We start from the raw sequence: 13,268 nt of genomic DNA, 5'->3' as shown, positions 1-13,268 counted from the left end.
GCAGCTTAGACACCACAAGAATCTTCAACACAGTAGCTAAATGCTGAGCAGGAGGGCAGCCGAGGTTGGCCCTGGAGTGAGCGGCCCCAGGGAGGACACAGCCGGGCACTCCTGAGGGAGAAGCCCCCAGGAAGGCCCTCCAGTATTTCACGGAGGTGCCTGCACTCCATCCTGGGGGGGAGGCAGTTGAGGGGGGGGGAGCTCAGGATCTGCGAGACACTTGGCAAGGTCTCCAGCCAGTGGATGGGGAGCGCCCCGTCGGGAAGACTTGGCAGATTTGTCAGGGTGGAGGTGGCCTTGAATCACTTCCTCTCCAAGGGCTGTTTCCTCTTCCCCCACCACCGCTCCTTGACCTTGGCCTCATCAGGCCGCTTGGGCTCCGTCCCACGGCCCCCCGCTCTTCTCTCGGAGCAGGATTCCTGCTCCGCCTGCAGGTTCTCCCCCCGATGACACTGGCCGCGTGCGGCCCTCTGACAGAGCTCGTTGTTTGGAATAAACGCCCGCTTTGGCTTCTCCCTCAGCAGGTCCCTTGGCCTGGTTGTAACTGTTCAAACACACTTTGAAAACCAGTACTGCAGTAAAAATACGCTGCACCGTCAAAAACGACCTCCCCTCCCTCAGGAGACACTGGCTGGGCAAGGCCTTCCCAGGCTGACACGTAAGTCCCACCCAGAGCAGCCCCGCCTGCAGCCCCGTCCCCCTACACCCTGCACCTCCCCACTGTGCGCCTGGACACCCAGGCCCTCGGCCTTCACACCTCCCACCACCAACCTCCCCTCGGCCGGCCTGCCCCTGCTCTCAACACGCAGACTCAACACAGTAAAAGTTCAAGTGCTTCCGCGGAGCCAAGTGGCATTTTGTTGTCACGAAGCCTGATTCCACTGCTAACCTGCCCGACACTGGAGAAGGATGATTAAGGGGAAAGGGACGGTCCCATTCTCTTACCATCCCCAAAAAACCAGCCTGTGAAGCACAATGAATGAAACAGCATGACTGTGTCCGCCCCACTCCAGGGACAGGCCCATTACCTGCCAGCTCACAGGAGAGGCAGCGGCCTCCACCTCCACAAACAACGCAGAGCCTTGCACAAAACACACTTTATTGAGAGAGAAGCGGCTGGTGGGAGGAAAGATGTGGAAGGAATCCCGGATGCTGTTCCCAGCTCTGTCACCAGCATCAGACGTCCTCCCAAAAGGAGCTCCGGAAGCACGGCCCGCAGCCAGCAAAGGCCTCCGCGGACCCAGCAGGAGGCAGGGGGCGCAGGGGCCCTTCGGTGGCAGGGGGGGGGGGCCCATGGGCCAGGAAAAAGCACACCAACTGCTCGCTTCACTGCGCTGTTTCACTGCACCGTCTGCCAGCACACACGCGCGCACACACACGCACACAGTCAACACACTTATCTGTGTATTTTAAAAACTCACCAGTCGTCAGCAAAATATTTCTACCTTCCAACCCCTTTCAAAGGAAGCTCTTCCCAGACGGAAAGACAACCAGGACCACAGACAGACACCCGACAAGGGCCTTCCTGCTCCCGGCATGCTCCCGGGTCTGCACCCCCGGCCAGCCTCTCTTGTGCGCACACCCCCGTCTGCCCCCCGGGCTTTCAAGGGTTCACTTCCCTGCACTGACACATGGTTTCCTGACTACACATAAGCCCCATATTTCAAAACATTATTACCCAGCTATTTCTATTTTTAAATCACAACGAGAGCCAAGCCAAACCAAACCACCGCAAAGAAACTCCCAAGGATATGTTGACAGCAAATATCTACAAAGGTTCGAAATGTCGGCAGCGGAGCGCGCACAGGGCTGGCTCTGACTGAGAGCCTTCGGTATTAAAAAAGGAAAGAAGAAAATCCCAAGCATGTCTTAACACCAGTTTACAAGAAAACCCCACACCAAAGGTGCATTTCTCCTCTAACTTTTGACTTGACCAGGCCGGCCCAGAAGCGAGCCACTGACTCTCTTCTGGATGGATCTGGACAAAGGTCTGATTTTAGACAAAGACCCTCCCTGCTCCCATGCCCACCCACCAGCTGAAGGACCAGGGACGTGAAATGCCTTCGAAATGATCATTCACCTTGAGGGCGGAAGGACACCAGGCTCCTAGGAGAGGATGCAGTGGAGCTCGGCAGAGCCAAGGGGGGAAGGCTCAGGGCTCCCGGAGAAACACTTTTCCCCAGATGCCCAGTAGTGACACTTCCCACTTGCAAGGCACCAGAGCCCTCCCCTGCTCGCACTGTTGAGCCAGATTCTCCCCCGCCCAGAACCAACCACAAGGAGCAAGAGAAGGGCCTGGGCCCGGGGCCATGGACACGAGGAAGGTGGCCACATGGGTAAGAGTGCATCCGAGGAGACGTGCAGGACCCCTGTCAGCCCTGGTGCGGACTGGACCCGGGGACTGAGTCTCCAGTCCAGGGGCACAAAGGACTCTGTGGGCTGGGGAAGCCTGACCCACCCCCGGGCTGGGGTTGGACCCTCCACTCAGCCACCAGCGGGCACCCCTTTTTCCATGCTTTTAATGCTTTTCAGATGGTGAGAGACTGTTGCAATGGTCAGAGGCTGTGCTGGTGGCCGAGAGCACCCCCATGCCTGCCCCCCACGCCCCCTCCTCCAGGAGATACTTGAAAGGGACCGACGGGCTCCTCCCTTTGAAGCCCCACCTTAAGCGGCAGACCAGCATCTCCAGTTTGGTCCTGCCTCCTCCTCCCCCCAAAGTCTCCCGCAAGCCCAGGAGAAAGGGGTGCTTCCGGCCTCTCCTAGGAGCTGACGACGTGGCCGGACCAGGTCTCGTGCTTGGTGCCTGGAGCCAGATGGGTGATGACCACCTCCACGGCCTGCAGCTTCTCATTCTTGGGGGGAATGGAGCACATCTTATAGGTGACCTCGTCGCCTTCCACGGGGACGTACTCCCCTTCCACACTGCAGGGGTGAGGAGACAGCACTCAGTGCCCCGCACTCAGAAAGGACCGCAGCCCCTGCTGGTCAGAGGGCCACCCCATCTCGGTGGCCCCCTTCATCTCCCCTGACGCAGAGGCCGAGACCAGGCTCAGCCCGTCCAGGGCCCCACACTCTCAGTTAAATAGAGGCACCATGGGCCTGGGGACAGAAGGGCAGGGAAAGCTGGTCCGAGCCGAAGAGAGGAAGACAAGTCACCGTCGAGCGCTGGTGCGACAACTTTCCTAAGCTGCTGCGGCACACCCACCGTGGTCCCAGGAGCCCCCCCAGACCCAGCTGCGTGCACCTCTGCCCTCCGACTCCCCAGGCACTCAGCAAGCTTCAGGAAAGTCCTTTCTGTGCTTAAAGCTAGTTCCAGAAAGCGTCCTCTCCCTGTGACCGCCCCAGAAAGATTCTCTCACGTTTGAGGGGGGCACAAGCCACCATCTCACCCGTCCCAGTGAGGTGCCCATCTTGACGCCCCCTTGAGGACCCCTCCAAGAGGAACACCCCCCTCAGCTCTTGGAACTGGTTTGTCTTGATGGAAGAACCCCCCCTAGCAAATGGTGCCTCCCTCTCGGATCCGGCCACCCGGAAGCCCAGGACTACACATCTGCAGCCCACTTCCGGCCGTGGAAGCAGACATCCCGTGTCTCCACCTCTCTGATTTGCTCCCAGCAAATCTCCTTACTAACTTATTTTTCATGGTGCCCTGCGACTATCCTTGTAAACCATTACCGATCCCTTCTGGACAGGGGCAAGATGAAAATACACGTCCACGCCAGTCTACGTGTGCAGACACACGTCAGACGCACGGACTCCGCATCTTTCTCGTGTGTGCACGGTAGAGGGGGCAGCGAAGGCCCCACGTGCAAGAACGTCGGGGAGAAGCATCCGGAAGGGATCACTCGCCCATGCCAACAGACACTTGGGACAGTGCCCTGCCTGCCTGCAGAAACGGGGTTTTCCTCTATGGCCTGGTCTGCTGTGTGGGGTAGGACGCAGCCTGCCACAGCCTGAACTGAAAGATCGGGGGAAGCAGAGGCCAAAGAATGGAGCAGGGGTAAGGGGTGCGTGAGGAGGGACCCCCCATATCTGAAGGCGGGAGAAAAGCGCAGGCTGCTGGCTGCCTTCCAGCACTGAGATCTCGAATGTGTGGGCCGCGCCCTGGGCCTCCCGAGGGTTTCCACACAGGAAGGAAGGACGTCAGTGAGCAAGTGGCAGGGCAGAGGGTCCAGCTCCAGCCTTCCTTCCTGGAGCACAGGGGTCATGCAGCCCCTAGCCTCACCAAGTGGTTTCCCCTAGGTAAGCAGGAAGCCAGGCCCTAGGTCCGATGCGACTCCTGCAGCTCCCAGGGGTGCCCCCGTCCCCATCCACCAGATACACACGGGCACTCAGACCCCTCCCAGGGGTTCTCAACATACTTACGTGTGTACACATGCGCTCTCTAGCTCTCGTGCGCACACACACACACACACACACACACAGAGACTGTCGCCTGCAGCCTCCCACACACACCACTGCCAAGTACAGTCTCACCACCCCACCCCCAGGCACAGTCACACACAGGTCACAGGCAGAGTCTCACACCCTCACACACAGCGCCCACCAAAGTCACACCCTCCCCCTGCCTCCTTGGGGCCTAGGCAGCCCCTGCCCCAGCCCCAAACCACACAAACCAGCCCTGACTCACTCAGAAATGTGCAAGAAGATGTCGGGGCCGCCATCGGCCGGGGTGATGAAGCCGTGGCCCTTGGATCGACAGAAACATTTGCAGACTCCTTTGTATACAGGACCTTGAGAAGCCCGCACCGTCCTGACAGAGATGAGGAAAGTGTGAGGAAGCCCCCACCAGCCCCCCAAAACAGCCTCCCACTCTCCCGGGACACACCCAGCTCATCCCAGAACCTCCCCCTCAAAAGCTGTGCCCCAGGCAGTAGCCAGGGGCATAATGTCCAGCTGTGCAGTTGTGCACTACACAACTATGGGAACCATTCACACAGACTCCAGTAAGAGACACTCTCTGATGACCCTGGCAAATTTTCTCGGGCCTCAGTTTCTCCATCTGGAAAGGTGGTTAGACTAAAAGCTCTCTGAGCATCCCTCCGAGGACTAATTATTAATCACAGCAGCCTCTACTCCTTGGGCCCGAGATCTGGATCTACCAGGCACCGTGTAGGTCCTTTGCAGCTCTGTAGCCAACCTGCTACTGTCCCCATTTTGCAGCTGAGGAAGTCGAGGTCTCACAAAGGAAGAGGCTTGTTTGCGGTTAACACCCAATCATTTAAGACCCCATTGATTTCCCATTTGTTATGACCCCCAGCTTGGGGCAGGCTCAAGGGGCCTGGGGCAGTGCCCCCCAGAGTTTACAGGGTACCTTCCTAGTCTTGCACCATCAGTCCTTACCCGAACCCATTTATCTCCCCATTTGACAGATAAGGACACTGAGGCAGAGATGACCAGACACAATGATTCTGGCTCTGGGCAGGAGACCTATCTTAGGAAGCTTCACCAGACTAGCCCAAGACTCACGCTGAGAAGGTCCTTGTCCGGCGGGTGGGCAGTGGGCTGGGGACCACGTTGCCCCGAAGAGGGGACGGTGACCGGTCACGGGCCCGCTGGGTGTCCAGCAGCCCCACCGAAGTCTGGTGGGTTGGGGGCTGTGGTGGTGGCGGAGGCTCAGATGACATGGCTAACCTAAGGAGAGACAGAGGGTTCTCAGGGGCTAATGCCTTGCAAGGAGGGGCCCCCCAGATGCACCCCCAGCCCTGTGTCTGACAATCTGCCAGTCGAGACCCATTGCTCTTGGCTGGGGTGCAAGGCTCACTCAGCATAGAGGTCACCTTCTTGGAAACATGCCCGGGTTGCCCCAGCTGGGTCAGGTGCCTCAGCTCCTGCTGCAGTCCTAGGCCTCCCTCTGGCATCATTCTGCCAGGAAATGCCCACTTGCCCCGTGACAGGGATGCCATCAGTCCCCTCTACGTCCCCTCCACGCAGCACAGATCTTGGCACACTCGGGGCACTGAGTCAATACTCATGAAAGGGATGGAGGGAGGGAAGGAGCAGGAGGGAGGGAGGGCAGGCGGGCTTTAATGCCAGCCACCTAGGTCACACTCCAGCTCCCCAGCAGACTTGACCCGCTAAGTGCCAGGCACCCTGGGGAAGGCGGAAAGGCAGGGGAGAGAACAGCACACAGTGCTCCTCCAAGAAACTCTGGACACAAACCGGAGAGGCACAGACCCCAGCTTTGGATCCCCCGGGGGCTGTCTCTAGCCTGCATCCAGGACAGCGAGCCCGAGGGACCCAACGTGGCAGGCCACTGCAGAGGCCCTTACGTGTCCAGGCGCTGAGCAGGCGCCCTGCCTGGGCCACTGGCCACGAGGAACGCCAATGGTCACCCTCAGCATGCATCAGAGGCGGGCTCAGACCCGGCTTCGGGCTCTGGGGGCGGCGGACTCCCTAGCTGCTGCCCGGCTCTGGCACTTGTGCCAAGAGCAGGACGTGGCCACTGCCCTGAACATGTGACCACTAAGGTACCTGCTCTGACTTGGCCTTGGATTAAGCCCAACAGGAAAGAGCAAAGCTCGGGAGCCGGCGGGCTTTGAGCAATCCCTTCCTGCTCTCTGGGACCAATCTCCCCATCTGTAACACGGGGCAGCTGAGTGGGCATCCCCGGGCACCTGTTTGGGGCTGGTGACGGCAGGGAAGGTGAAGCGAGCCAGGCCCCACAGCCAGGGCAGCAGCGGCGGAGCGCTGAACTCACCCGGCCCAGGCGCGCAGGGCGAGCTGGGGCGGTAGCAGTCCCGAAGGTTTGTGGGGCTCACGCAGGGTTTTCACACTGAAAACGGGCTGCCCTAAACACAGCTCTCGCAAACGGGGGCTTCCAACTACTCTGGGAAAAACTCAAAGATCTGATCACCCTGAACCCCCAACTGCCACCCTGCTTCCCTCACTGATGGTGACTCTGTGGCCCCGGGCCCTGGGCTTTCGGCCTACATCACCCAGGAGTGTACCCTCTGCCCGCATCCCAAGCCACCCGAGACCCAGGCCTGATTCCTCCCCGAAAAGGGCCCAACCTCTCCCCTGTCCCCTTCCCCCACATTCTATCCACAGCCCCCCACACTCCCCTGTCTGGCCTTAGTTCTGTCTTGCTAGGAAGAGAGGGGGCTGGCTGGCCTTCTGGAGGAAGTGACATAGTACCTCCTGACCCTTCTCTCAGCTGCAGCCGTGGCCAGGGAGGACCGGGGAGCCCCCAGCTCATAAAGGTCCCGGCTGCTGGGCTGGGGCTCAGGGCTCCAGCGTGACCCAGCAGCACAGGTCATAGAGTCCCGGAATGTTCCAGTGCTTGGGGTTCTGGGAAGGGGGCTGGCCCAAAGAAAGGAGCGTCCTGCCCAGGCTTCCCGGGACAGCAGGGGGAACAGCAGCGGCAGGCAGGGGACCCCCCACCCCCACCATCCACAGTCTCCTTGCCTTCCTCTGCAGTCAGGCACATCTGCCCTCACAATTTTGCCATGAAGCTAAAATCACAGAGTACACGCTAAGCACTCAGCATCGACCCAGCACGAGTGAGCAGTAACCGCCAGCAACCACTGCTGTGACTGTCATCATAGGGTCACTCCACACACAGGTGACTAGTGCCAGGCCCTCTGGTCATGGCACTAGAGACACAGGGCCTGAATGTGGAGGCAGAGAATAAACAGGTAGATAAGAATATAAATAAGATCATCACAGATTCCCAAAAGGGCTGGTAAGAAATACACAGAAAAAGTAAGTGGGTGGAGATGCTTTTCTAATGAGGGTACATGCAGGGCCCTAACAATAAGAGTCAACCATCTGAAAAACCGGGAGGCTCTTCCAGGTAGGGGAAACAGCCTACGCAAAGGCCCTGAGGTTGGCAAGGGCCCAGGTGTGGCTGAAGGCCAGCAAGGAGGCAGTGTGGTAGGCACCAGGGATGGGGAGATGAGAGCCAGGAGACGAGGGCCAGCTTACAAATTAGAGGGCATCATCAATGTCATGTGTCTCCTCCTTTCTTCACATCCATCCCTCTGTCCATTGCATGCCCCTTACCATGCCCACCTCCCCCTGAATTAATGAAACAAACCCAAATTAGGGGCCCCCTTTCTCTCCACTGGAACATCCCTGATTCCCCAAATACACCTCAGAGATGCCAATGGGAGCCCGTGGTTGTGGGGGCGAGCAACCTGAGGGCAGCACAGGGTCCCTCCACCTCCCTAGGGCCCAGCACGGGGGCTGGTGGAGGGCAGCGTTCCCTTCCTAACCAGCATAAGAACCAGGTGCATTGGCCTGGCGCCCACCATGAACTTGATATGCTCTCTCGTTAGCACAGTCCAGCAAGGGGTGGTGACGGCCATGCTCACGCCCAGCAGTGTTAGAAACCGGCCCGGAGGGCACCACTGGCTGGGGCGGGGGGTGCAGGGAGACCCCGGGTCCTTCACCACTGCCCTGCCCGCCTCTCTCAGCCCATCTGAGCTGGAGAGCAGCTGGGGCAGCTGGGGCAGGCCTGGCGAGAGGCCAGCCCACCCCCAGGGCCGGCAAAGAGAAAGAGGAGTGAATGGCCTCTGTGTGGGGAAGGCTGGGGTCAGAGTCCAGCTGTCAGGAAAACAGCTGGGGGAGGGGGTAGCCAGTCACCCAGGAGCCAACCCTGCAGCTGTTGCCCACCCCCCGACCCCATTCCACACACAGATGGGGACAGGGTGTACAGAGGGCCAGACACACCTCCCACCAGGTTCCAGGGCTCCCGCGGAGGCAGGGCCCACCCTCCAGGACCAGCCCCCTCCACCACCAGCCCAGTACCCCTTAACTCCCCACAGCGCCCCATGGCCAGCCGGGAGCAGTTTGCAAGAAGATGCCTGAAGCCCAGACATGGGAGGGGCCTCTGACGGGCAGCACAGTGGCCTAAATGTCCCTGGCCAGGGTGCGTCACAGCTCCTGTGCTTATGTACGTGTCTGTGCGCACGTATATGTGTGTCCTCACATGCACGGGCTTGTCACTGCCTGTGTGTGCACACCAGGGGACCAGGTGGGGCTGCGTCTGTCCCCCAAGCACACTGGGGGCTTGCACGGGCCCCTGAGGACTCTGACGAAGGCTACATCCCTTCCAGCAGTTGCCAGACCACTCACTATGCGCAGGAAAATTGGACACCAGGGCAGCAAATTCCTGCCCTCAGGAGCTTACGCTTGGGGACTGGAGACCCACAACCACAGGGACAAGAGCAGTGTCCTGGAGTTAGGCACCTCGTCCAGCTCTACTCGTTCATCCCCACTTCGCTGATGGGAAAACTGAGGCACAAAGTGTCAAGTAGCTTGCCTTGGGCCCCCCAGCTAAGAACTAAACTGGGGAAATGTTCTGGAGCAAAAGCAAGCGGGGGAGGGGAGCATGGGTGGTCTGAGGGGGTGAAGGGGGGAGGGGGCACGCTCCCCTTCCCTCAGTCAGCCTCCACCCCAGGTTCTAAACAGTGCCCAGAGCCAGGGGAGGGGGACCCAAGGTCCTAGAAGTGAGGGAGCCAGGAAGTCACTCCCACCCTGGCTGCCCTCGGGGAGGGTATGTCAGCAGGGCCTTTCTCCCCGGAAAGCGTGGAGAAGGGGGCCTCAACCCAAAATATCCTGGGAATTTTCCACAGGCGCTGCGTGTCCTCATATTAGGTTCTGAGAGTCTACCCAGGCACCAGGCTCTGGCCTTCCCAACACCTCCCCTCAGCCCACCCACCTATCTGGGGACTCCAGACAACCCTGCAGACCCCTGTAAGCCCCCACCTCCCGCCTCCCCACCCTGAGAACCCAGCAACCACAGCAAGGATGAATCCGTCTGAAGCCAAAGAGCCAAGTGCTTTCTCCGGGGAGGGGAGCATGGACAGTGTTTCTCAGTCATTTACACTTTAGTGAGACGGAGTTTGCAGTTTACTTCCCAAGACTCCGTTCTGGGTAGCTTTCACACCTCTCCCAGACGGCAGGAAGACGGGGGCCTGGGGGGAGTCTAGGGGAACAAGAACTGGGTTTAATCACACTGGGTGCTTCTTTCTCTGTGTGGTTCTTGGCAAAGCCAGGCCACTCCAAGCGTAGACCGAAAACTGGGGGTGTCTTGAGCCTCACATGGGTTTCTGGCTGGGGGAAGCCAGGGCTGGCATCACGTGTGGACGCTTCCCAGCTGCAGGGCCAGGCCGCTGCTGGCACGTGGGGGTGGCTCTGAACCAGCCCATACAGAGGAGGGAGGCAAGGCACTGGAGAACCAGCCATGGCTGGGGAAAGGGGACAAGAGTGAGGCTGTACTTTGATTCATCTGATGGCCACTGCCCACGACCCACCGACTTCGCTGTTGGGCTCACCGCTGGGCACTCATGTAATTGAACTAGATTCATGCCCACGGCAGCACAGCTGGGGAGATGCCTTAATCCCCATTTTACAGGTAGGGAAACTAAGGCACAGAGAGCTTCTCACACTTTAGGGTCCCCCACGAGTGTGTGGGGACGGTGATAAAATGCAGACTCTGATTCTGAAAGGCGGGAATGGGGTGGTCCTAAGGCGCTCCCAGTGCGGCAGGTGCTGCTGGTGCAGGGAACAGAGCAGCATCGGCGTGGGACGGCTTCACGACCCGCCCTTCACAGCCAGTGGGTTGGCAGGTGTCAACTCCCGGTGAGAGGGTGGCAGGGAAACGGGGGTGGGGGTGGGGTGGACGGGGTGAGATTCTGGATGACTCACAAAGTTACTCTAGGGCACCCCAGGTTCCTCCTTTGTAAACTGAGGCTGAGACTCGGTGACTCCCTCCCCACCTCCAGGCCAGCTGGGCCCCCACCTGGCAGAACGGAGGGCTGACTGTGGAGGGGCAAGTCCGCTACGTGGAGGCAGGACAGAGGGGTCCCAGGAAGCGAGAGGCCCCGGGAGGGGACCCGAGGCGGACCTCTGCCACCTCCCACTCTATTGTTCGGGAGAGAGCTGCGGCGGGATGGGAGGGAGTGGATGGAGGGGAGGCAGGGGAGGGGCGGAGGAGGCCAGGGGAGGAGCGCCGAGTGGAGCCGGGGGCGGCGGGCTACCGCGGGCCAGCGGCCGCCCGGAGCCTGTAGGGCCCGCCGCAGAAACACAAACAAGGCGGGAGGGTGCCGCCCGCGGACAGACGCGGACAGACCCCTGGCCGGAAAGTGCCCTGCCGCCCTCCCCCCCCCACCTCCCTGGGGCCCCAGAGTGCTGAGAAGAGGCCGGAAACCCTTGGACCCGCGGCTGGGGACCCCGACGCGGCCCCTCCAGCGTGGCCGCCTGACCCCCGCCCCGGAGCACCCCGACGGCGTCGCGGAGACCAGCCCCGCCCGGCGGAGAAGGTCCCCCAGCGCCGCGCCTCCCACTTCCAAGGGCCCTGCGCCCCCGTCAGCTCGTAACCAGAAGCCAACTCTGCACCCCGTCACCCTCGGGTCACGCATTCCCGTATTGCATCCTTGCCTCCAGCTCTCCCCGCACCCCCGGACTTCGCGGGGTGGGGGGTGTTGACCGTAGTTTCAGGCCCGACTGTGCTCTCCGCTGCCCCTGTGACCCCTGGCAAGTGACCTCCCCACTCGACGCCTGTTTCCTCATTTGTCAAACGGGACACTGATGCAGCATCCCAGGCCCCCGGACGCGGTGCAGACGGTGCCCGCTACAATGGCCTCAGCCAACAATACCTGAGCCGCTAATGGGGGAACTGTCAGGCATGGGGCCATCTAGAATAATCCCTCCCACTGCTGTCGCTGCTGATGAGACAGAAACCAAAGCCCTGCTCGGCCACTCCGCGGGACAAAGACAGACGTTCCCCTCCCGGGGGAACCCACCCTTAATGGCGACCAAGCGCCCCAGGGCCCCGCTGGGTCTGGCTCAGCTCCGCGACGCTACAGGACCCTGTTCTTGCGCTGGAGGGGCTCCGGCGCCACTTGGGGGTGTGGGGGCGGGAGGATGGGCAGCCAAGCACTGAGAACCTGCGGCCACCAAGCCCCCCCCCCCCCGCCCCCAGCCGGAGCGCAGAAGTGGGTGGAGAGGGCCTGGCGGAAGAGGGGAGGCTGCCTTGAGTCTTACAGGGGTCACTTCTGGGGGGTGGGGGTGGGGAGGGGGTCACTCCTGGCAGAGGGACCTGCAGGAGTAAAGGCCCAGGGGAAGGAAGGAGGTGGTGGATGCTGGAGAGGGTCGCCATGGAAGGTAACAAAAAGCCCTGTGGACAAGTTTGGGACTTAGACAATAGGGACATCAGCGGACGATTTTAAGGCAGGGGGTTGATTTGAACCGATTGTTTTTACAAGTTCCCTCTGATTTCAGAGAGACGAGAGGATTGGCGGGGCCAGACTGGAGGCGGAGACAGACAAATATAAAAAAAAGCAAGAAAATATACGACAGCAGCTAATGCTTCTCCCGGGACTGGGTTAGCCTCCTCCTTTTATTCTCTCACACCCCGTTATCAAAGAAGTTATACCACTCATATACAAATGGAGAAACTGAGGCGGGAGGCCTCCTCTTTTGCCGTGAGACACCTCCGCCAAGGGGAACGCAGGCCCTGCCTGGAACAGGCTGATTTCCCCGTCCCCCCACCCACCCACTCCACCCCATACACACATCCACTCCAACCCCAGAGAAGATGCGGGGGCCGGGGACTTTCTTTTAAACAATCAAAAAACAGCGCTGCATTTCCGGCCTGCAAACGGGCTGCCGGCGGGGCGCGCTGGGAGGGAGCCTGTGGGCGCGGGTGAAGTTTTTCTGCTCCGCCCTGAGGCCCCCCAACCGGGCGCAAAGAGTCGGACAGCGCCCCGCGGCTCCTCCTCCCCCAGATGCGGCCAATCGTGCGGCGCCAGGACGACTCCCTCCGCCCCAACATCCCCCGCAACCCGGGTCCCACCGCCCACGCCCGCCGCCCCGGCTGGGGTCCGCGCACCTCCCCGCTCCGCCCCGAGAGGCCCCCACTCGCGGTCCAGCCCACGGGCAAACCGAGGGGAGGCTGTCCCTGCACGCCGCAAGCGCTGCCGGACGTCCGCCCCAAATCCCTCCGGCTGCGGCCACACCCGCCCCCTTCCCGGGGATGAGTAACCTGCTCTCCCCAGACAGGCCGCGGCGGCCCGGGCATCTCCTCCGGGCCTACAGACCCAGCCCGGACCCCCACGCCGGCGGAGCCCCATGCAAGAGGGGGCTGGATGCGGGCGGCGGCCACAAGGCCACAAGGCGGCCGAGGTCCGGTCCGCGCTCCCGCCGTCCCGGAGAGGACACCCCGCCACACCCCTCTGGGGGACCCGGAAAGCTCCCCTACCTGCGACACGCTCCGCTTCGCCAGCAGCTCGGCTCTGACTGCGAGAGCTGAGGGGCCGGGA

General features: G+C 61.1%; 1 protein-coding gene across 2 annotated transcripts; it reads right to left on the bottom strand.

Moving 5' to 3' along the window:
- Nucleotides 1-1,095: 1,095 nt before the first annotated feature.
- On the bottom strand, nucleotides 1,096-13,244 carry LOC111156061 (calcium regulated heat stable protein 1). 2 transcript variants are annotated; one of them, XM_022516643.1, is made up of 4 exons: nucleotides 13,208-13,244; nucleotides 5,470-5,634; nucleotides 4,631-4,753; nucleotides 1,096-2,922 (listed from the first exon to the last, which is right to left on the bottom strand). In XM_022516643.1, the coding sequence occupies exons 2-4, from the start codon at nucleotides 5,625-5,627 to the stop codon at nucleotides 2,760-2,762; spliced, it is 444 nt and encodes a 147-aa protein (XP_022372351.1). In that variant the 5' UTR covers nucleotides 5,628-5,634; nucleotides 13,208-13,244; the 3' UTR covers nucleotides 1,096-2,759. The 2 variants fall into 2 exon arrangements, with proteins under 2 accessions (XP_022372351.1, XP_022372352.1); XM_022516644.1 differs by lacking the exon at nucleotides 13,208-13,244 and adding an exon at nucleotides 7,138-7,174.
- Nucleotides 13,245-13,268: the final 24 nt, after the last annotated feature.

The sequence above is a fragment of the Enhydra lutris genome, unplaced genomic scaffold (genome assembly GCF_002288905.1).
Source record: "Enhydra lutris kenyoni isolate GAN:26980312 unplaced genomic scaffold, ASM228890v2 scaffoldscaffold45, whole genome shotgun sequence".
In the NCBI taxonomy this organism is placed as follows: Eukaryota; Metazoa; Chordata; class Mammalia; order Carnivora; family Mustelidae; genus Enhydra; species Enhydra lutris.
Note: the sequence above shows the minus strand (reverse complement) of the source record. Positions and strands in the feature narration are given on the sequence as shown.